The 25,472-nt window shown below is 32.8% G+C and overlaps 1 protein-coding gene across 4 annotated transcripts in view; it reads left to right on the top strand.

Moving 5' to 3' along the window:
• Positions 1 to 25,472, top strand: part of LOC101901348 (uncharacterized protein CG43427) — a 320,227-nt gene that overhangs the window by 284,836 nt on the left and 9,919 nt on the right. For all 4 annotated transcript variants that reach the window (XM_011292032.3, XM_059130537.1, XM_011292034.3 and 1 more), the window contains exon 9: positions 20,854 to 22,312. In XM_011292032.3, coding sequence (XP_011290334.2) covers positions 20,854 to 22,312 — 1,459 coding nt within the window. The remainder of the gene's footprint in view (positions 1 to 20,853; positions 22,313 to 25,472) is intronic.

Genomic DNA, 25,472 nt, shown 5'->3' with positions numbered 1-25,472 from the left:
AGGTAAATGTATGCCGAAGCTTATAATTCATCATCTGACATGGCAATTTTAAATTTTATCCATGGAAAATTAAAAACTCCTAAAAAAGGAATTCAATCAAAAAATTCTCGATAAAAAAAATTTACAAAAATTAAGAAAAATACGATCATCGAAAATTTTTGATCGTAGATCTTTACCAAATTAGATTCCTCTACGAAAATATTCCCAAAATCTCAATTAATTTAAAAATATTTGAAAATTACAACCTAAGTATTTTGGTTCTTTAAAATTCTTCCAAATATTTTGGAAAAAATTTTCTTCCATATAATTAAAAAATATTAAAAAAAAAAAAACAACCCAAGTGTCTTGGTTATTCAAAATTCTTCCAAATTATTAGAAAACCACTCTTCCATATAATTAAAAAAATATTAAAAAAAAAAACAATTAATATAATAATATTTGAAAATTACAACCTAAATGTCATGGTTCTTCAAAATTATTCCCAAATATTTCTTCCATATAATTAAAAAATATTTTTTAAAATGCAAAATTAAATCCAAAACATTCAAATCAAATGGCTTTTGAAATATTATTAAAATATCCGCAAAAAATCCCTACAAAAATCTTGAAATGATATCAAGAAATACAGGGTGAGATGAAAAAAACTGCAACCAACTTCAGTCTACATTTCTTCATTTCATTACCACTCGTCCGACAGCGGTTAAAATTATTCCAGTGACAGCTCATTATATTGTTTACAAGCGTACAAAAGTATTTTGGTGAGAATTTTCCGAAAAAAGGTATTCGTGGTGGAATTCAAGCGGGATAGTGTGATTTCTTAATATTTGGCTGGAGAACAACAAGTGGCTAACGTTAGAGCACTCCAGCATTGAAATGTGAATAAATCTTTTGTGTCTCATACCATCGCTAGTTACCGTGATACTGGTAGCGTAGCCCGACGTCAAGGAAGTGGCCGAAAAATGGCTCTGGAGCTGAACATATCGCAATAGTCCATTCAGAAAATATTGAAAAATGAGCTCGGCGTAAAGCCATTGAAATTCCAAAATGTGGAAGAATTTACACCGCAACAGAAAGAAAATAGACTCAAAAGAGCTAAAGAGTTGCTTCGCTTGGCCGAAAATGGTGAACTGCCGAATTTGGTTTTTGGTTTTCTCAGATGAGAAAACATTCATTGTCCAGCAGTTTGTAAACGAACAAACAGATCGTGTTTACTTTCCAAAGAGGTCAGCTGAAAATGTGCACCTTCGGTTGGCCACCAGAGCTCAAGCGCCGACAATGGTGATGGGGTGATGGTGTGGGCCGCCATAACAGCCGATTGTCGCTCCGCTCGCTAATCGACCCTGGCATCAGAATAAATGTCGAATATCATCGCGAAAATATTGCGGGAGGGTGTATTAAAGCCTTGGGCACGCAAACATTTTGGCCGCAGCCCATGGACATTCCAACAGGACTCAGCACCATCGCACTCAGCACGCGCCACCCAACAATGGTTACAAAATTAGGTTCTTCGCTTCATTTCCAACGCACAATGGCCACCAAAATCTCCTTGGATACCAATCCGTTGGACTATTGTGTCTGGAGTGTTTTGGAAAGCAAGGTTGGCACAAAAAAATACCAAAGTATCGATCAACACAAGCAAGCGCTTCGCCGGGAATGGGCCAAAATATCGCAGAGCAACATTCGGGCAGCGTTTGACGGTTTCATTGGCCGTTTGAAGGCCATAATTCGTACCATGGATGACCAATTCCAACAAATCTAAACTTATTTTAAAATTTGATGCTATTTCCGACATTTTTTTGTTTTCATTCAATAAAATAAAAAAAAATGTCAAAATTATGGCGTTTGACTTTGTTGGATTTTTTTTTATCTCACCCTGTATAACTTCGTCCGATTTGCCTTTTATTGGGCACCAAAAAACGTCTAATATCAGCCCAAATAATATGGAATTTTCCACATACGACCAAATTAGGCCTGGAAATAAGTATGCCAAATTTGATCGAATTCGGTTCTGATTTGGATATAGCACCCATATATATTCCTCATCCGATTTTTTTAAATTTATTCTCCAAAGCCGCAATATGCACTCTGTAACAACGTTATTTGGGAAAATATATCAAACGCAGCACAAAAATGCCTTTGCCAAATTTTATCGAAATCGGTTCAGATTTGGATATAGCACGCATATATAACTTCGTCCGATTTACCTTTTATTGTACACCCAACGTGTAATTTGGCAGTTACCGCCAAATTGAGCTTAGAAGCAGATATGTCAAATTTGGTTAAAATCGGTTCAGATATAGCTAAACTCAAATATATATTGTTCATACGATTTGTTCTCCACAACCGTAATATGCACTCCGTAAATACGATATTCGAAGAAATATATCAAATACAGCTCAGAAATACCTTCGACAAGTTTTATTGAGATCGGATCTTTATTCGATTTCAAGTTAATTGTGCACCAAATATATTAAAATATAAGCCCGAATTTAAAAGGCACAAATGCCTCGGCAAATTTAGTAGAAATTGATTCAGAGGAGGATATTCCGCTCAGACAATATTATTTTTTCATGTCAATGCTTGATTTATATACTTTAATTAAATGGATAGCAATTTAAATAAATACAGGTCGCATGAACGGGTAAAACTGAGAGTAAACAACATTGTTCAAATGCTGATGAGAACATGGTATTAACTATTAACCGTAGTTGGGACATTCTGTAAAGAATTAGTTCAATTCAACTATTTTGTGAAAGGAACAATTGGAACTAGTTTCTTAGCATATGCATATTCAAAGCATAAGATTATATCAACCACAATATATTCCAGTCATTTTTATTTAAACCTAATTTTTTTTATTTAAAAACTACATCTGTTATTTACAGCAGTTGTATGTATTTCAAAACAATTCATACCCTGCTATTACTTTCTGCATATCATTACATTTTTTGCACATCAAACCATACAAATCTAATTATTTTTAATTCCACTACATCACTACAGGGCCAATAGGTCTTTTAAGCTCCACATAGGAGTTTAATGACATCTTAACAAAAAAAAAAACAGTTTTTTTTTTTAATTAAAAAAATATCGCTTAATGGCTGTATTTTGCTCCTGCTATAGTTTTTGCCTGCCCCTCCTTGAAACCTACAGCAAATTTAAACTGTTGAAATAATTTTGAAAAAATAAAAACAATAATTTTTTTGTACACACATGTTTCCCAAAACATTTTTTCTACCGAAAAATAATAAAATTTAAATTCTATTTATTCTCTCTTTTTCTCTCCATATTTTTTATTATGAAATTATATATTTTATCGAAAAAAAAACAAAACGAAAAAAATTACTGCGAAACAGTTTAAATTTTCCAATTTTTGCCCACAATTGCTTTTGCGCCATGCTAATCCAGGTAAGCCTGATGATATCGTATAATGATCATAAATATATTCTTGTTTTGTTTCTGTTATGATTTTGAATGGAATGAATTATTGAGAAATTGAATATTGTATTGTTTCAATTTTCGAATGATTTTTTGTGTTCTTTTTTCGATATTGGTTCACGTTTTTTTCACATTTTCTTGGCATGACAATTTTTTTATTTTTAAAATATTGGAAAATATTTGTATTTTAATATAATAATTTTAAGTATGTTAATATTTTCTACACACTTAATAGCTGAGAATTTCCATTTTTATTATGAAATATGTAAAGATTCTTGATTTTATATGACATTTTTTGAATTCAAATAAATAATTTTTAAGTTTTGTTGAGGAATGTGGATAAGCATTACTTAAAAGGCAACGGCGTCAGAATTCTTAAACGGCTTTGATAATGCTTTATAATCTTAATATTTCCAAAGCAAGAATATTATGCGAAGCACTAATGCTACATGAATTCACGAGGTTGCCTTCGTAACTCTACGTGCATATTTCCACTGAGGCTCAATTCTTATTATTTGAAAAGGTGAAATAATATATATAAAGGAAATATTTTTCACTCTCTCTTAAAAATTTCACATGAAATTCGATCAATCGAGAGTCGACCTACGTGTCCCTATGAAAGACACTTGAGTCAGAAAAACAATGGATATGAAATGTATATTCTCGAATTAGAGATGGTTTCTATGCAGATAAATTTGGTAAATTACAAAAAGAAATGCAGAGATGGAATTGCTATATGCTACGCCGAGATTCAATTAATGCTCTTTTCAAATATGAAATAAGAACATGAAAGGAATAAATGTCAAATAAAAAATTGTATTTTCATAAAAAATCATAAATTTCTCTTGAATTTTCTTGAATCATAAAAATTTCTCTTAAAATTCGATTAATCGAAAGTCGACCAGATATGAAGGAGTTTATTTTTTCCCTTGGTAGAACTACGAAGGTGCCATCATTTCAAATAAGTATATCCAATTCTGCACTTTACCTTGTCCAACCAGTTTCCCATCTCTGATTTTTTACTACACAAATGGGAAGATAATTTAAAAAAAACAAGTAAAAGAGCAGCAAGGAACTTTGAATACACTCCACGAATTTGGAAATTTTCAAAAACCTAAAATCCGTTAAAAAATTTGTTAAAATCTTAGAAATACCGAATGTAGCCGTTATATTAGGGTCTATACGACGACGTGGACCTGCATAGGCAACTTTTGCCGTAAGCCGTTCCGGTGAATAATGTAGCTAAAATCATCAAAAAACCGAATATCGGGGGGTACCGTTATATGGGGGCTATACGAAGGCATGGCCCTGCATACGTCATTTTTTTTACTCTTCCAGGGGGTAAAGTACTCAAAAGGAACACCTTTTGTGAATTTTTGAAAAAATTTCATTGAAAAGTTTGGCTACAATCATCAAAATATCGAATATCGGGGGGTAAGGTTGTATGAGGGCTATACGATATCGTGGTCCGTTATAGCCCATCTTCGAACTTGACCTATCTGCAGACAAAAGACTGATCTGTGCAAAATTTTAGCTTCCTATCTTAATTCGTTTTGGGTCTAGCGTGATTACAACAGATGGACGTACAAGGCTAGATCGTCTTAGAATTTTACGCTGATCAATAATATACATTGTTAGGTCTAAAATTATTATTTCGATGAGTAACAAATGGAATGACGAACCTAATATACCCTCCATACCATGTATGGTGGAGGGTATAAAAAATTAAAATCATATGCATTTAGAATTTATAATAGAAAAAGTCGATTAATTGATCAATCACAAGTCGACCTATGTAACCCTATTATCGTCACTGACAATTTTCATAAAGATGAGAATACATAAAACGCTTTTTTGACAGGCTTAAGTCATCGGTTGGCTTCTTCGTAGAGAAACAAAGGAGTTTTAGGTTGACTTAGCTCGATTTTGACCCTTCGCTCCTTTGCTTTTTTTTCGAATAAGCCAGTCGTTGACTTAAGCCATTGAAAAAAGCTCTTTATGTACATGCACCTTAAGAATTTTGAGCCCGAAAATTGCGGATATGAAGGAATTTATTTTCCGCCCTTGTTATCGCTAATTTTAAAAAAATTCTCCTGAAAATAATCCTTTATTTGGCAATAATCAAAGAAATGTTGCCTTTTCAATTTAGGAAAGGAATTAGCTCCCCAATCTCCCTCTTCAAATACCCAAATTCCAAAAATCGGCCACCAACTGAGCTGTTATCATATCAATGTAGGGTGTCATTTATCCGACTTTGTCAACTACAACCTTCTTCTTTTTATTACCTATTCCCTTATTTTTACCTTTTTCTTTCCGCCTTCTCTAATACCCAACCATTTTGTTTTAGATGGGTATTTAATGAAAACAAATCTCTTTTTCTAAATGACCTCTTTGACTTGGTAGCAAAATGTCATATTTAGCTAAAGACCAGGCATGAGTTTCACACCCCTGTCCCTCTTTTGTCTCCTCCCCCTTGGGGTGATAATTTCAATGTGTTACCTATTTTTTCGCTAATCAGAATCACGTAAACGATGGCAATGCGTTCGTATTGTTGACAGAACTGTAATAGAAAAAAACACACACACGTATATTGTATATTCTGTTGCATACTTTTAGGCTTTGTGAGTAATAAATGGACAAATGCCTAGCCAATAACAAGGGAAAGAATAAAGCGAATAGAAAATGTAATGGCGTTGCCATATGAAATATTTTGTTGGTGAAAAATTAATGGGATGTGGGAGAAAATATACACCGTCATTTAATGTGTGACGAAAAATATGAAAGGGACAGAAACGACCGAATTTTGCGTTCTTTAAATTTTTGATTTTTTCTTAGATTAAAATAAATTAAAAATTTAAATTAAATAAAATAAATAATTTCGTAGATTTTTTCAAATTGCTTAGGAAAAATGTTTTTATAGATTTATTTATTTGATTGAAAATAATCTGAATTTACTCTTACCTTAGAAAATTTAGCTAAATTAACTTCTTACATAAACGCGACTTAATTTTATTTTCCTCCGTTGAAAAAATTTCAAAAAAAAAAACGGGACAACATAAAACATAAAATAATAAGGAAAATCTGTAAAATCTGAAAGTAGAGCCAAAATTAAAAAAAAAAAAATATCGGCGTTTTGAACATTTATATCGCAAACTAACCTAAACTGAGAAAACGGCAAATTCTCCCCTCTTTCACAATTTTGAAACTAAGAACTAAGAATTTTTCAGTATTCTTACATTTTCGGTATAAAGTATCTTCGGAAACATTGCTGATAAAAATACTTTTTTTTTAAATTTTAACTCCCAATTGGGCTACCAAATCGGTCTTTTTGGCCAATTTTTCCTTTAAATCGGATCGTAACATATCTGAATATTTTAAAAAATAGTTTGCCATAAAATTTTATCCTAGGTCCCGGAATACTTCAAAATTGTAGATCTTGCATAAACAACTGAAAAAAACACACATTTTGGGGTTAAAGTCTTACACCATGGGAGTTGATGCTAAATTCTCCATCAAAACATCATTTTAGGAGAAAAATGTCAAAGAAAAATATTTTCTTCACCAAATTTGACTATAAGTCTCCACAGATAAGAAATCTCTATTTCCATTATATAATAAAAAAAATATTGAATTTAATTTTTCAAAATAAAGTATTTCTTATCTTTTTTTCCTGAATTTTCCCCCGTCTTTTTCGAGTTGATGCATGAAAGTTGCATAAATCTACCTTTTAGGGAGAAAATATCAAAAGAGGAAATGTTCCTCATTAAATTTCACTATAAGTCACCAAAGAAAAGAAGTCCATATTTCCATTATATAATAAAAAAAATAATTGTTTCAACTTTGTCAAGAAATCGAATTATTTCCTATTACTTCATGAATTTTTCTCCAGCCTTTTTTCGAATTGATGCATGAAAGTGACATGAATCTCCATTTTAGACAAAAAGAGTCAAACGGAGAAATGTTCTACATCAAATTTATGTATAAGTCACAGAAGACAAAAAATCTCTGTCTCTATTATATAACAAAAAAATATTTGTTTCAAGTTTCTCAAAAAAAAAAAAAAAAAAAACAAATTATTTCCTATTTTTGACATATATATTTTTTCGGTTTTTTCGAGTTGATGCATGAAAGTGATATAAAACTTAGTTTTAGACAAAAAATGTCAAACAGAGAAATGTTCTACATCAAATTTCAATATAAAGCACAGAAGACAAGAAATCTCTGTTTTCATGATATGACAAGAGAAAATCTAATTGTTTACAATTTTTGTCATGGATTTTTTCGGTTTTTTCGAGTTGATGCATGAAAGTGATATAAAACTTCGTTCTAGACAAAAGGTGTCAAACGAAGAAATGTTATACACCAAATTTTAGTTCAAGTCACTGAAGACAAAAAATCGATATATCTACTATATATTATACAAATATAAGATCAATGTTGCCAAGACAACGCGAATATATTCCTTTTTTTGGATGGAATCTTTTTGGGCATTTTTGAGGTGATACATGAAAGTAATGTAAAACTTCATTTTAGACAGAAAGTGACAAAAGAGGAAATATTCTACACCAAATTTCACTAACTGTCTCAGAATAAAATATACATCCAAGTTTAATAGTTTTTATAAAAATTGCTTTCGAAACTTTTGTATTTAACGTGGAATTTGCGATTTTTACTCTTAATTTAATACATTTCTGATCTGAGTCAAAATCTCCCATAATACTAAAGTTTTTTGGGATAGTGCCAAAAGAAGAAATATTCTACATCAAATTTCACTATGGGTAACGAAAGACAAGAAAAATGTCTTTCTATTATATAACAAGAAATATATTGCCAAAAAAATCCATGGATTTTTCTTCGGTATTGATTCGAGTTGATGTATAAAAGTTACATAAAACTTTTTTATCACAGAAAGTGTCAAGGGAGGAGATATTCTACATCAATTTTCACTATAGGTTCCAGAATAAACTATATACCTAGGTCGAATAGTTTTTAAAGAAAATTAGATTAGAAAATTTTGTATTAAACGTGAAAATCGTGTTTTTTACTGCTAATCTAATAAGTTTTTGTGATCTGGGTCAAAATCTCCCATAAAACTAAATTTTTTTGGGGAAAGTGTCAAAAGAGGAAATATTCTACGCCAAATTTCACTATAAGTCTCAGAATAAACTATATATCTAGGTAGAATAGTTTTTATAAAAATTACATTGAAAATGTTTGTATTTATAGTTGAAATTATGTGTTTACGTTTTTACTGCTAATTTGGTACGTTTCGGATATGGGTCAAAATCTCCCATAATACTAAAGTTTTTGGAAATGGTGTCAATAGAGGAAATATTCTACGCCAAATTTCACTGTAAGTCCCAGAATAAAATATATATCTAGGTAGAACAGTTTTTTTTTTTTTTTTAATTGCATTCGAAAATTTTGTATTAAACGTGAAAATCGTGTTTTTTACTGCTATTCTAATGAGTTTTTGATCTGGGTCAAAATCTCCAATAAAACTAATGTTTTTGGGGAAAGTGTCAAAAGAGGAAATGTTCTCGATCAAATTTCACTATAGGTCCCAGAATAAACTATATATCTAGGTAGAATAGTTTTTATAAAAATTACATTCAAAATGTTTGTGTTTATAGTTGAAATTATGTGTTTACGTTTTTTACTGCTAATTTGGTACGTTTCGGATTTGAGTCAATATCTCCCATAATACCAATGTTTTTGGGGTAAGTGTCAAAAGAGGAAATGTTCTAGATCAAATTTCATTATGAGTCTCCGAATAAACTATACATCTAGGTAGAATAGTTTTTATAAAAATTAAATTCGAGTGTTTGTATTTATAGTTGAAATTATGTGTTTACGTTTTATACTGCTAATTTGGTACGTTTCGGATCTGAGTCAAAATCTCCCATAATACCAATGTTTTTGGGGGAAAGTGTCAAAAGAGGAAATATTCTATATCAAATTTCACTATGAGTCCCAGAATAAACTATATATCTAGGTAGAATAGTTTTTATAAAAATTACATTCAAAATGTTTGTGATTTTAGTTGAAATTATGTGTTTACGTTTTTTACTGCTAATTTGGTACGTTTCGGATCTGAGTCAATATCTCACATAATACCAATATTTTTGGGCAAAGTGTCAAAAGAGGAAATATTCCAGATCAAATTTCATTGTGAGTCTCAGAATAAACTATAAACCCAGGTATAATGGTTTTTAAGAAAATTACATTCGAAATGTATAATATCAAAAGTGGAATTGCTATGTTTACGTTTTTAGACTTTTAACATTATACGTTTCTAATCTGAGCCAAAATCGACCTTAATACTTAAATTTTTGGGCAAAGTGTCAAAGGATGAAAAATTTTAGACCAAATTTCATTATGAGTCTCAGAATAAACTATAAACGTAGGTATAATGGTTTTTGAGAAAATTACATTCGAAATGTAGAATATCAAAAGTGGGAATTTTATGTTTATGTTTTTGACTTTTAACAATATACGTTTCTAATCTGAGTCAAAATCGACCTTAATACTTTAAATTTTTTGCAAAGTATCCAAGGAAGAAATATTCTAGACCAAATTTCATTATGAGTCTCAGAATAAACTATAAACCTAGGTATAATGGTTTTTGAGAAAATTACATTCGAAATTTAAAATATCAAAAGTAAAAATTTTATGCTTACGTTTTAAACTTTTAACATTATACGTTTCTAATCGGAGTCAAAATCGACCTTAATACCTCAATTTTTGGGCAAAGTACCAAAGGAAGAAATATTCTAGACCGAATTTGATTATGAGTCTCTGAACAAAAAAAATGTGTAAACTTATTAGGTATCAAAAAAAACTATCACTGATTTTGGTTTATAGACATCCAATTTTTTTATTTTCAACCAATTTAGCACTATTTCCGAATTTCCTGTAAATTTTCTTAATATTTCACTGTGCAATAGCCGATGTGGGTGAGGGTAATTCCAATTGGATTAACTCGTACTTGGTTTGTAGATCAAAATCTCAAAAGAGTTTCGGGTTCGTAAGTCGAACTTTTCGCCTGAAAAAAATTGCTGAAATTCTAAAAAAAAAAAAAAAATTTTTCCCAATTATGTTTGCTTCCAAAAATATGGCTAAATTTGGCTCTTCCCCCTCCTCCCCCTGGAAATTTTTCTCGTGTAAGATTCTTGCACACTTTTCTCTGCTATGACATCCACGTTTTGCTCTTTGCTTGCAAAATACCAAGCATAGCTTTAGCCCATCTAACGTTATGTCTGTTGCTCTTTAACCCTTTGGTGACCGGAACTTATAGGGTTTTGTTATCTATATTTGCGATTTGTTTGTTGCAGCAACAGCTAATACCTCATGTAGTTCACATTTGTTCTTGCTGTTTTATTTACGTTGCTCATAACACCCTCTCCCTATAGCTGGGCCATAGGCTGACATTAAATGCAGCTATTAGCAGAGATAGAAGAAAAGGGGTGAATTTTTTTTTTGCAAAATTGGTTTTTATTTTTTCTAATTGCTGGCATTCTTAGTTTAGTTCTTGTTTTGTGTGTTTTTGTTTTTTTTTCTTACATTTTATCTAATGTCAATATGACCGAAATGGGAAGTGGAAATGTAAAAGAATGCTAATACCTGCGTGTTATAGACCAGCCAGCCAAACAATCGACCGACCGACCATTCCATCATTGTCAGTTATCAGTCAGTTGCTCGTTGTTTGTCAAACGGTTTAGTTGCGCTTAGATTTCGAAAAATAATTAAAGGGGAAAAAGTGTATAAAATCTGAAGACCCTTGCTCATATCATTTTTTATAAAAAAAATTTAAATTGAAAATTTCGAAGTTGGTGGCAATTTTGGGTGTAAACGTGATATGACTTCGCCAATTTTATCGTTAAAATCGGTAAAGGTGAGATATGTGAGATTGAAAAAAAAACAGAAATTTTTACAAAATATCATAAATTTTGGATTGTAATTCCCACCTACATTTCTCTGGATTTTGAAAATTAAAAAAAAACAACAAAGGATGTTATCGAGAGAGAGAGAGAGCCTTTACTCCCCACTGAATAGTATGAGTGATAACATCGATCATACGCCACGGTGTACGCTGCTATTCTTTAATTGGATAACATCGTCAAGCTAAAGACCAGTTTACACATTATGTTAGAGTCATATCGTTCAAAATTTAATACAAAAAAAAAATAAAAACAACTTTGTCAGAAATAAATTTGTAGGGAAAAGGTGGTTGAATTGTGTTTTCCCTGCCTGTCTGTCTGTCCGTCCTGCTGTTGTAACACGGTATTTTTGGAACAAATTGAGATAGAGGGCTAAAATTTTGCACAGATGTGTATTTTGCCAGTAGGCAGATTAAGTTCGTAAATGGGTCATGTGGTTCCACTTCTTCATATAGCCTCTATATAACGGTACCTTCCAATATTCGGTATTTTGATAATTTCAGCGATATTTTTTAACGGAATTGTTTTAAATTTTGTATTTAAACCTCGTAAAAGGTACTACAGCCTATGACAAAAATTTGTGTATGAAGGTCCACGTCTTCATATAGCTCCCATATAACGGTACACCCGATATTCGATATTTCGATGATTTTAGCGACATTATAGACCGGAATTGTCTCAAATTTCGTATTTTAAGTTTGTAGGGGGAACTACAATCTATAACAAAAAATCGCGTATGCAGGTCCACGTCTTCGTAAAGCCCCCATATAAAGATACCTCCCAATATTCGGTATTTCGATGATTTTGGCGGCAGTATTCACCGGAATTGTTTCAAATTTTGTATTTAAACCTCGTAAAAGGTACTACAGCCTATGACAAAAAATCGCTTAGGTAGGTCCACGTCTTCGTATAGCCCCCATATAGCGGTACCTCCCAATATTCGGAATTTAGATACATTTTTCACAAGAATTGCTTTAAATTTCACATTTGAAGTTCGTAATGGGTACTACAATCTATAACAAAAAATCTCGAATGCAGGTTCATGTCTTCGTATAGCCCCCATATAATGGTACCTTCCAATATTCGGTATTTCGATGATTTTGGCAACATTTTTAACCAGAATTATTTCAAATTTCGTAGTTGAAGTTCGTAATGGGTACTACAATCTATGACAAAAATTTGCGTATGCAGGTCCACGTTTTCTTATAGCCCCCATATAACGATGCCTCCCGATATTCGGTATTTTAATGATTTTAAAGATATTATTCCCCGGAATTCTTTCAAATTTCGTATTTGAAGTTTGTAATGGGTACTACAGCCTTTGACAAAAATTTGCGTATGTAGGTCCACGTCTTCGTATAGCCCCCATATAGCGGTACCTCCCAATATTCGGAACTTTGATGATTTTAGATACATTTTTCACCAGAATTGCTTTAAATTTCATATTTGAAGTTCGTAATGGGTACTACAATCTATAACAAAAAATCACGTATGCAGGTTCATGTCTTCATAAAGCCCCCATATAACGATACCTCCCAATATTGGGTATTTTGATGATTTTAGAGACATTATTCACCGGAATTGTTTCAAATTTCGTATTGGAAGATCTTAATGGGTGCTACAGCCTATGACAAAAATTTGCGTATGAAGGTTCACGTCTTCGTATAGCACCCATATAACGGTACCTTCCAATATTCGGTATTTTAATGATTTTAGCGACATCATTCACCAGATCTGTTTCAAATTTCGTAGTTGAAGTTGGTAATGGGTACTACAATGCATGGCAAAAAATTGTCTATGCAGATTTACTTCTTCGTATAGCACCCATATAATGGTACCTCCCAATATTCGGCATTTTGATGATTTTGGCGACATTTTTCACCGGAACTGTTTCAAATTTTATATCTAAAATTCGTTATGGGTACTACAGGCTATGATAAAAAATTTCGTAAGAGTGTCCTCGTCTTCGTATAGCCCCCACATAACGATACCCCCAATATTCCGTATTTTGATGATTTTGGCGACATTTTTACCGGAATTGTCTCGAATTTCTTAGTTGAAGTTCGTAATAGGTACTACAGCCTATGAAATGAGATGAAATTTTTTAGTTGGAATTTTCAAATAATATTTGTTTGGCCCAAGGACGAACCCTATTGAAATTGGTGAGAATCGGTTCAAATTTAGTTATAGCTCCCATATATATATGCTGCCGATTTCCGGTTAATTGTGCACCAAATGACCAATATCAGTCCAAATTACCTGAATTTTGGAACATCCGACCGAATACAGCCTAGAAGCAAATACATTAAATTTGGAGAAAATCGGTTCAGATATAGTTATAGATCCCATATATATAGCTATAGCTCCCATAGCTATAACAGCCGAATTGAGGTTTTAAGTCCCACACATACGTAATATGCACTACATAAGAATGATATTTGGTAACTGATAACTTATGCAGCTCAAAAATACCTCTGTCAAATTTTATCGAGATCGGTTCAGATTGGGATATAGCTTCCATATATATCTTTATCCGATATGAGGTTTTTTGGGCACCAAATAGCTAATATCGGCCCAAATGAACGGAATATTGGCACATCCGACCGCATACAGTCTAGAAGCAAGTACAACAAATTTGCTGAAAATCGGTTCAGATAGAGCTATGGCTCCCATATATATGTTTAATCCGATTGGGGTTTTAAGCCCTTCACATGCGCAATATGCACTCCACAACAATGATATTTGATACTGAGCATCGGACACAGCTCAGAAATAAGTGCCTAAAATTTTGTCAAGATCGGTTCAGATTTGGATAAAGCTCCCATATATAACATTATCCGATTTCAGGGTTTTTGTGCACTAAATGACTAATATCAGTCCAGATGGTCTGAATTTTTGCACTTCCAACAGAACTTAGACTAAAAGCAAGTACTTCAAACTTTGGTGAAAATCGGATCAGATATAGCTATAGCTCCCATATGTATGTTTTATCCGATTTGGTGTTAAAGTCGCTCACATGCGCAATATGAACTTCCCAACAAAGATATTTGATACTGAGCATCGGATACAGCTCAGAAATAAGTGCCTAAAATTTTGTCAAGATCGGTTCAGATTTTGATATAGCTCCCACATATATCTTTATCCGATGTCAGATTTTTTTTGTGCACTAAATGGCTAGTATCAGTCCAGATGGACTGAATTTTGGCACCAACAAAATTCAGCCTAAAAGCAAGTGTTTCAAATTTTGGTGAAAATCGGTTCAGATATAGCTATAGCTTCCATATATATGTTTCATCCGATTTTGTGTTCAAATCCTTCACATGCGTAATAAGAACTTCAAAACAATAATCTTTGGTGCCAGATATCAGATACAGCTCCGAAATAAGTGTTTTAAGTGTTTTGTCAAGATCGATTCAGATTTTGGTTTGGCCAATATCAGTCCAAAAGCCTTGAATTTTGGTACTTCCAACGGAATGCAGACTAAAAGCAAGTGTTTCAAATTCTGGAAAATCGGTTCAGATATAGCTCCCATATGTGTGTTTTATCCGATGCGAAATATGCATTCCCCAACAATGATATTTGATACTGGGCATCAGATACTGGTCGAAAATACCTCTGCAAAATTTTACCGAGATCGATTGAGATTTTTATATAGCGTCGATATACATATTCATCCGATTTTACGGTTTTTGCTCACCATATATGTAATGTCAGCCCAAATTGAATATTGTTTTTTTCATATTCATCCGAATTTCTCTATTTGGTGAAACTCCGTCCTACAATAAATATTTTTTAATATAATCCTTCTCGAAGTCATATCGTAGGCTAGGCTTGGTATGATCTGCTTCACATAAATTCCCAAAATAACCATTTTTTTATTACGGGAGCTCTACTAAATACGCCTAATTGTGTAGGGTGTCATATAATCGGCCCGCCCAACTTTTGACCTTTCCTTACTGGTTTTAAAGAAAAAAATTGCTGAATTTACTTTCTCTATTGGAAACATTTTCAAAATTTTATTTTTTTTTTTTAATATCAAAAAAATATTGGGATTAGATCCCTAATACCCGAAATTATTTGTAAATCTTCCATAGGCCAATTCCCAATTTTTTTATGCCCTCACATCAAATTCAATACCCGATTGTCTATCAACTGCATTTATTTTCTGTCCAACTATTTATGGGGCCATCATAATTCGAATTTATTGGAATTTGCAAAAAAATCAAAAGAAAAAAATCAATAACCAATATTCTGCGTGCGTGTGTGTGTTTATGGGGCGATTCGAATGTTATCTCTTCCTGCATAATACCGATTTACCTTACCTATCCACCTACAACCCCTATGCCTCCTCCAACCCTCCATCCCCCTGATTTTTCATTCAATACCGCTAATTTTATTTGTTAACAAACATATTACACACACACACTCACACATGTTACCCAAACGCAATGGCTGGTTGGAATAACAAATCATTTACCCTCAGCGCGATAAGGTTTCTCATTAATTGGGACTTTACTGCGTTGTTGTTGTTGTTGTTGTCATTATTGTCATTATTGTTGTTGGCCATTAGAATAAGAGGAGAACAAATCAATCATAGTTCCATTTTATGATTTAATGTGAAGTGGAAAGGCCTCTCCATGATGATAATGATGATGACGATGACGTCATGAAGGGTAATTAGAATTATTGGTAAAATGATTCAATTATTGGTAAAATCTAATTAAATGGAAAAACTCAGTAGATCATATTAAAGTAGGGAGAAAAGACAAATCTATTTGCGTTTGGAAAGCTTAATTCGCAATGTTACCTAAATTGAGGAACTAGTTTTTAACTCTTCCATTTTTTTCGTGACTATATATATGGGGTATATCACGCACATTTTAACATTTTTTTGAAAATTATCACGCATCACATATAAAGTGAAGGAAGTAGTCGATATAGTCCAAACCTGGCACGTCACAATATTTATATCATATTTATTTAGGTTCGATACGAAATGGTCAATATTGTCCCATTCCTTCGTAGCCTACTCCATAGAGGGTCAACAATTTGAATAATCATAACAGAAGTATAAATATATTCAGGGTATACATCTGTCGGCAAAACCGACCGACAGTTTTTAACTTGTTTTCATAAAAATTTAAGCAAAAAATATTTTCGAAGCAAAAAAATTATTTTTAACAAAAAAAAAATAAATTAAATTAAAAAAAGAAAATAAATAAAAAAAAATTAGATTTAAAAAAAAGTTTTCTTAATTAAAAATATTAAAAAATAAAAAGAAATTTAGCCAAAAATTAAAATTTCAAGGAAAAAATGTTATTATTAAAAAAAAATATTAAATTTTTACAAAAAAAAATGGCTAATTTAATTTTTTGTAGAAAAAATTTGCTGGCCATTGTTTTCGGAAATTTTTTTTTGAATTTTAGAACATTTTTCTTCGTTTTTTTTTTTTTTTTTTTTTGCAAAATATATAGGCTTTATCCCATCATTATAAAAAAGAAAACATTTTTATACCCTCCACCATCGTATAGAGGGTATATTAAGTTTGTCATTCCGTTTGGAACACCTCGAAATATATATTTTAGACCTCACAAAGTATATATATTCTTGATCAGCATAAAATTCTGTGTCGATTTAACGATGACCGTCCGTCTGGCTGTCCGTCCGTCCGTCTGTGGACATCACTCTAGCTTCCGAACGAATTGAAGTAGGTTGATAAAATTTTACTCAAATGTATATTATATGTCTGCAGAACTTTTACTATTGAACATGGGATAGGTACACGTTTTGGTATATCCCCCCATATAATGGTACCTCCCGATATTCGGTATTTTGCTGATTTTAGCTACATTATTCACCGAAATTGTTTTAAATTTGGTATTTGAAGTTCGTAATGGATACTATAGCCTATGACAAAAAATTGTCTGCGCAGGTCGACTTTTTCGTGTAGCCCCTATACAATGATACCTCCGTATTTTCGGTTTTTTGGTGATTTAAGTGACATTATTCACCAGAATTGTTTCAATATTAAAATTTGAAGTTCGTAATGGGTACTACAGCCTATGACAGAAAGTTGTCCGTGCAGGTGCACGTCTTTGTATAGCGATATTTTAATGATTTCAACGACATTATTCACCTGAATTGTTTCAAATTTTGTGATTGAAGTTCGTAATGGATACTACAGCCTATAACAGAAAATTATCTGTGCCTCCCGATATTAAGCATTTTGATGATTTTAGGTACAATATTCACCGGAATTGTTTCAAATTTGGTATTTGAAGTTTGTAATGGATACTAAAGCATATGGCCTAATTGCGTATGCAGTCCCACTTTTTCGTATAGCCCCCATGGAACGGCACCTCCCGATATTCGATACTTTGATGATTTTAGCGGCATTGTTCGCCGGAATTGTTTCAAATTTGATATTTGAAGTACGAAATGGGTACTACAGCCTATGACAGAAAGTTATCTGTGCATGTACACTTTTTCGTGTAGCCCTCATTTAAGGGAACCTCCCAATATTCGGTATTTTCATGATTTTAGCGACATTATTCACCGGAATTATTTCAAATTTGGTATTTGAAGTTTGTAATGGATACTACAGCCTATGACAAAAACAGAGGGTATATATCATTTGATAAGGCCAAAACGTGCCTAATCGAAATAAAGGTTTTGAGACCCTAGGTCTCTTTGGACCATATCCGTTTCAGGGCATTTGGAGTCGATCTAGCGATGTCCGTCCGTCCGTCCGTCTGACTGGCTGGTGCGCACGATAACTCTCGAAAGGAAATATCCGATTTGATCTAAACTTGGTAAATAGTAATATTTTGGTCAAACTTAGATCGAGTTCGGAGTTGGGCAATATCGATTAACTCCTTCTGGTGCCTCCCACACAAAATGTCAACATTTTCAAAGAAAATAATTTACTGCACAGAAAGAGAAAGGATGGTCCGATTTTGCTTCAACTTTGCGAATACTAATATTTTCAATAGTACTAGGTCAGGTGCGAAAATGGGCAATATCGGTCCACTCCATCAAGTACCTCCCTCACAAAGGGTCGAAGTTTTGAATAATTATAACTCTAATAAAATGTGATGTAAGTGTCCGATTGTCTTTAAATTACACACTTCCTAATATTTTTACTAACCCAAGGTCTGGTGTGAAGATGAAATATATCTGTCCAGTCCTATTGTACCTCCTCCACAAAGGGTCAAAATTTGGAATATCCATGAAATTCATAAAAGACTTGGTACATCTCAATATTTCCGTAAACACAAAATCTCTTATAAAGATGGTAGAGATCGGACCATTCTTTCTGGTACCTCCCACACAAAGGGTCAAAGTTTGGAATAAACAAAACAATCATAAAAGCCGAAATAAGCATCTAGTTTCCCCCAAGTTACACACATCACAATATCTGTATTAACCCAAGGTCTGGTCTGAAAATGGAATGTATCGCCCAACTCCTTCTGGTATCTCCCCCACAAAGGGTCAAATCTGGCACGTTGTAATATTTTTATCAGTCTTAGGTCAAATGCAAATTAGGCAATATTGTCCAACTGCTTCGGAAGCTCCCCCATAAAGGGTCAACAGTTTGAAAAATCATAATTCAAGGCTGGGGGACGGTAAAACCGACTGATACTATTTTCCTTGTTTTTTTCGTATTTGAATATTGTAATGGCTTATGACAAAAGTAGCCTCTGCAGGTTTACGTCGTCGTTTAGACCCCAATATAACGGCTATCTTCGGTATTTTTAAGATTTTTAAAGAATTTTTAACGGATTTTTTTTTTTTTTTTTTTTGAAAATTGCCAAATTTGTTTCAAATGGAGGAGGGTTTTCAAAGTTCCGGCCAGGGGGAACATACAGCTTTTTTACTTGTTTTTTATTAGTGTTAAATTAATTTTTTAATAGAATATGTTTATTTATGGCAGATTTCTTTTTTTTTTTTTTTTTTTTTTTTTTTTTTTTTTGGGAGACATTATTTTCCTTAATTTACATATTCTTTAAAAAATATATGCAAACTTTGTCTTTAAAAAAAAAAAATAATTTTTTTTGAAAGTTTTTTTTTGCAAGATTTTCAATTATTTGTTCAAAAATTGATATCTTCTTTAAAAAATACTATGTCTTTGAAAAATATTAAATATTTATTAATTTTTTTTTTTTTTTTTTTTTTTGAAAAATGTTTGAAAAATGCTCAATTATTTTTTGCAACTCATCTGCTGAAATAATTAGTTTTAAGAGGATTTTGCTAAAATAAAGAATATTCGGCCAGGCGGAACTTAGGGCTTTTTTAATTATTTTTTGTTGGTGTTGAATTACTTTTTAAAAGAATATTATTTAGGGCACTTATGCAGACCGTTTTTTTTTTTTTTTTTTTTTTTTTTTTTTTTTTGTAAGACCTGATTTTTCTGAATTTATGTTTTCTTTAAAAAATATGTGCGAACTTTGTCTTTAAAAAAATAATTATTTCTTTTTTTTTTTTTTTTTTTTTTTTTGAAATTTTCAACTATTTTTTTTTAATTGATATCTTCTTTAAAAAATATATGCGAACTATGTCTTTGAAAAATATTAAATATTTATTAATTTTTTTTTTAAATGTTTGAAAAATGTTCAATTATTTTTTGCAACATTCCTGCTGAAATAATTAGTTTTAAGAGAATTTTGCTGAACTAAAAAATATTCACTTTTTGCTGTAAATATTTCCAGGACTACCCTGTTTCCACGAAATTGTGGGAATTTCATTCAAACTTAAATTTTTGCATGATCCTTTGTTTTTTCTTTGTTTATGTTTTGTCCTGATGTTTGTGTTTGTGTTTCTTGCTGTGAATTTTCATGTTGTCTGTGTGTTCTATGTTTTTGTAAAGTTTAATGAAAAATGTTTTTCTTTCGTTTGAGTTTTGCCAAATGTTTATATTGTTAAGTGAAATGGAAAGCTGCTTGTTAATTAAGTTATTTTAACATTTGCCATGGGCCGGCTTTAAGGTCCCTTTTTTTTTAATAATTTCGTTTTTCGTCCTAAAACAACTTTCAAAAAAATTATGAAAAAAATAATTTGTAATTTATAATTTCGTTTTTCGTCCTAAAACAACTTTGGAAAAAATTATAAATTTTTTTATTTAATTTTCTAACCCCCAAAAAATTTCTAATTAATTTTTTTTTTTTGTAAATTTTAATTTTTGTAAATTTTAATTTTTGTAAATTTTTTTTAAATAAATATTTTTTTATGTTGTAATTAACATTGATTTTAATATTTTATGTTTGTTCTTTTTTTCTTCTTCTTCCATGCGGAAAATAAAAAAAATTTATATGTGTGTGTTTTTTCGAATTGAAATGGAACGCCCGCTCGCTCGCTCGCTTGCCATGCACCTTTCTTCTTCTTCTAAATGCTTGCCTGCTGCCATGAATTGATTGAATTGATGTGAAAATGTGTTTAACAACAACAAAAAAAACAACAAACATTGCCAATTTAACAGATCAACGAAGCTCTGGAATCGGCGCTGGCAGCAATTGACAAAGAGTCGTCCAACCCCCACCAGCAGCACCACCAGACCAACGAGGCATATTTCCCACAGCCACCAACTGTCCCATCCAGTAAAACGAGCAATAGCAGCAACCCAACCACCACCACCACCATTGGCTCCAGCCTCAATTCAAGGCTAGAGCTGCTGCTGCCCGATTCTGAGATAATCTTGACGAATAAAACCGATGAAGAAAAACAATTTCTAAGCGAAGGTGAAGTTGTTGGTCCAAAACATTTGGAAATCCAAGAAAAATCCGAAGAGGAAATTTCCAAAGAGCCAATCTATGAGAATGTTAGTGTGCAGCAGAAGGAGGATATGAAACAACAGCAACAAACAATCATTCCAAGTATGAACAGTAAACAAGAACAACAACAACAACAACCACAACAACAATCTGAACTAAATCAAAATCCAGAGATGGCAAATCAAAATTTAGCTAAACCCCTAAAATGTAGTCAAATTAATCAAAGTCAGACAACAACAAAAACAACAACAACAGCGCCAATTTTAGCAGATAATAATAACAGTAACAACAACAACAACAACAATAACAATGATAATAATAATGTAGATGATATAATAAATGCTTTTGCTAATACAACATTAACAACAACAACAAACACAACAACAAAAACCACAACAAACATAGCAGCTGATCCGGTGGTAGCTAGCGACCCACTAACAGCCAATACTACCAACAGCAACAACAACCACAGCACTTCAATGTTTAGTGAAACCTCAAATTTTGAACAGACTAAACCAAATATCCCCCAAAACACCCACAACAACAACGATGAGCACTCCTCCTCATTGCCCCAGTCAAATGAGGAACCCCATGAACCCTATTATCAAGTACCCAAATCCTCGGAACCCTATTATGATGCTCCCAAACATTTGAAACCCATACCGGTCTATGAAAACATTGAAATCTTTTTCAATGGCAATGGCCTGCTGGGCAGCGAAGATTCCTCAATGCATTTGGAACCACCCAAAGAGAAACCACCACCACCGCCCATAGAAAGTCCCCCGCTCTTCGATGATGTCGATAGTAGCCATACCACCGACACCTATTCTTCATCGGAAAATACCTATGAAACATTGTCACGTCATCAGCTGAATCATCATTTGCAATATCAACAACAACAACAGCAGCAGCAGCAGCAAATGGGTTCTCAGGATCATCCCTCACCACCCATGAAACGCATGAATTCCACCAAACGCATTAAGAAAGAGCTACGCAATAAACGTTCCAGTTTCCTGGGTATTGAAGGCAGTTCCATGGACGATGATGATTCGTATTTGGAATTGACTGTGGCTCCACCGCCCGACATGGCCCAGCTGCTGCAGGAGGAACGTCGTTTGGAAAAGCAAATGTACTTAAAGGCCGGATTGTGTGATAGTTCCGATACAGGTGAGTTCAGTGTTATAGGAAAAAATTCCGCAAAAATATAATATACTAGCAGGTGTCCGCAAATTCGTCAGCGAAAAGTCCCGCTTCAAATTTTAGATTCGATCCAACAGTTCGTTTTAGGCCTTTTTATACCCTCAGGGGGGGGGGTTTAGACCCTAGGTATCTTTGGACCAAATCCGTTTCAGGTCATTTGGAGTCGATCTAGAGGTGTCAGTCCGTACATCTGCTGATGCGACCGATAACTCTCTAAGGGAGTATCCGAATTCGTCCAAACTTGGTACATCGTAATATTTTTATCAAACTGAGATCGAGTTCTGACCTCCCCCACAAAAGGTCAACATTTTCATGGAAAATATTTTAGCTCCTAGAACAAGAAAGGATCATTCGATCATACCTCCACAATAAAGGGTCAACATTTTGGATAATTTTGAGCCTTAGAAAATGTGGAAAATAAGACTCCGTCTATTTTCAAACTCCGTACATCCCGATACATCTAGAAACACAAGATCTTTAGTGAATATGAGATATATCGGACCACTTCTTCTGGTACCTCCCACACATTTAAAGTGGAGAAAATGGTCGCCATAGTCCGAACTTGGCACGTCGCAATATTTATATCTGACTTATAAACGGACATAGGTTGAGGGTCCAACCTGATACTTCTTAATTTTTTAATACTCAAAATGCATTAGATTCGAACACCTAATGCTAACAAAAACTTCAATATCAGATCAGCTCTATGCCTTCACCCAATACCAAATTTAGTAACATTTAGTACAATATAGGACGCATATCAAAAACTTCTCCTTCTCTCTATCCCGACCGCCAACCGTGACATCTATATTAAATTTCAGGTTTGAGCACCTTCATTTCCCAAATTTCCAAATTTTGTACTAAATTTTATTAGAATTAAAGTACGTATATACAAAGCCAGGTGCGTCTCTCAAGCCCAGACACCAACAGTGATATCGATATCAAATTTCAATATTTTAGCTCTATTCCCCCAAAAAAGGTACATTTCGTACTTTTCGTATAAGTTTAGTATTTATTTGTAACACAGTTCTATATCTCAATCCTAGACACCAACAGTTATCGTAGTATAAAATTATACCAATACCAAAATTTAGTACTATAAAGTACTTTTGTACAATTATAGTACACATTTTCAAAACCACATCCATATCTCAATCCCAGATTCCAATAAAATCCCCAATATCAAATTTGAGAATTCCAGCCCCATCCCTTCACCCAATACCAAATTTAGTACCATTTCGTACAAATATGGAAATCAGAATTTTATCTCTATCCCTTCCCCCAATATCAAATTTTTTATTATTTAGTACTTTTTGTACACTTATCGTACACATTTTGAAAATCGCCTCCATTAGTAATCTATATATGAAATTTCAGAATTTTATCTCTATCCCTTCACCCAATGCCAAACTTAGTACTATTTAGTACTTTTCGTACAGATATAGTACCCGTTTCCAAAGTCCATCATAGGCATAGGATATACGTGAAATGCGACCCCAATACCAAATTTCAGATTTCAAGCACTATCTGTTCACCCAAATATCCAATATCCATTTCAAAAACCAGCTCTTTATCAGAAACCGACCACCCCAAAATCAACGAAACTGTACCATATTTACTACCACTTCTTATTCGTATATCACATCTATTTCCAAGAATGGATTCTTACACCAAATTTCAATATTTTACCACTATCCCTTCACATAATTCCAAATGATACTAAATTTAGTACATTTTAGTACTTTTGGTACAGGTATTATTAGAATTTCGAAAAATATTTTATTTTGTCCATCGTAAACAACATTAAAGACTCTCAGTTCAAATTTCTATTCCATCCTCAAATACTAAAGTTTGTACTTTGCGTACTTTTTAGAACGTATTTCCAAATCCCCCGCCTAATTCCAAATCTTAGACTTCCAACTCAATCCCTTTCCTTAATATCAAATTTAGTACTATTAAGTACTTTTTAGTACGTATTTCAAACAACCACCTCCAAAATCTCAACCCTACACTATAACAGCGATCCTAATGCCAAATTTGAGATTTCAAGCAGTATCCGTTCACGCAATACCATTTAGTACCATTCGTACGTTTGCTAAACGCATTTCCAAACCTAACTCTTTATCTTAAACCTACCCATCAGCAGAGACCCCACAATTTCCTAGCCCACATTTTTGAAGTTGGGTCCACTTTTTTTGATTTGACCCCATCTAAATATGAGAATTTAACCTTCTGCAGGATATAAAGCTCTAGCTACAGAAAATTTCAAAAATGGGTCGAAATTCTGGATAAACCTAATACTTCCCGTTTTTTTATATTTAAAAAAAAAGTAAAAAACAAAAGAGTCCCTAAATGCTTCATACATATTGATTCTTTTTATAAGACGATGGGTCCATTGACTTTCTAGGAAGAAAATGTTGAAATGCCCTTCAAATCCAATATCGCGAACCCTCCAGTATTACCATTTAGTACTTTTCGTGCACATGAGTACAAATTTCGAAATCTTCCTTCATATCCCAATCCTACACTCCGCCAGCAAATTTCAGAATTCCATCTCCATCCATTCCTCCAAAGTAAAATTGTACTAAATTTATATATGCATAGTGACTCCTTTAAATAATCCAAATGTCCTAGCCAACATTTTTGTAGGGTCGACCCTTTGAGGTTTGAGCCCATCTAAATTTGACAAATTAACTTCATGCAGAATATTAACTATCTCTACATAAATTTTCAAAAATAGGTCCCTCTTTTAGATAAGCAAGCCCCAATACTTCCTGGCTTTCTTCAGTATTTAAGAGCAAGTGTAAAGATTCTTTTTAGAAGGCTATGGGTCCATTGCCTTTCTAGATAGAATATATTGAAATGCCCTTCAAATATCAATATCGTGAACCCTCCGATATTTCATCAAAAAATACCCCACAATGTGTTCAAAAAATATAATTTGACCCTTAAAAACTCCTAAAAAAATAAAAAAAATTTTGAAAGGAGTCCCCTTAACAGACATTTAAATATTTTTTGAAAATTTTAATGCCTTTAAATTTCCCTTAAAAATCCAAAATGTTGAGAAATTCTCCCACACTTTATATTAGCATTTCTTTTGAGAACTACAAAAGTCTCTGCTAGAGTT

This window comes from Musca domestica, unplaced genomic scaffold, assembly GCF_030504385.1.
Source record: "Musca domestica strain aabys unplaced genomic scaffold, Musca_domestica.polishedcontigs.V.1.1 76, whole genome shotgun sequence".
NCBI classification, from domain to species: Eukaryota; Metazoa; Arthropoda; class Insecta; order Diptera; family Muscidae; genus Musca; species Musca domestica.
Note: the sequence above shows the minus strand (reverse complement) of the source record. Positions and strands in the feature narration are given on the sequence as shown.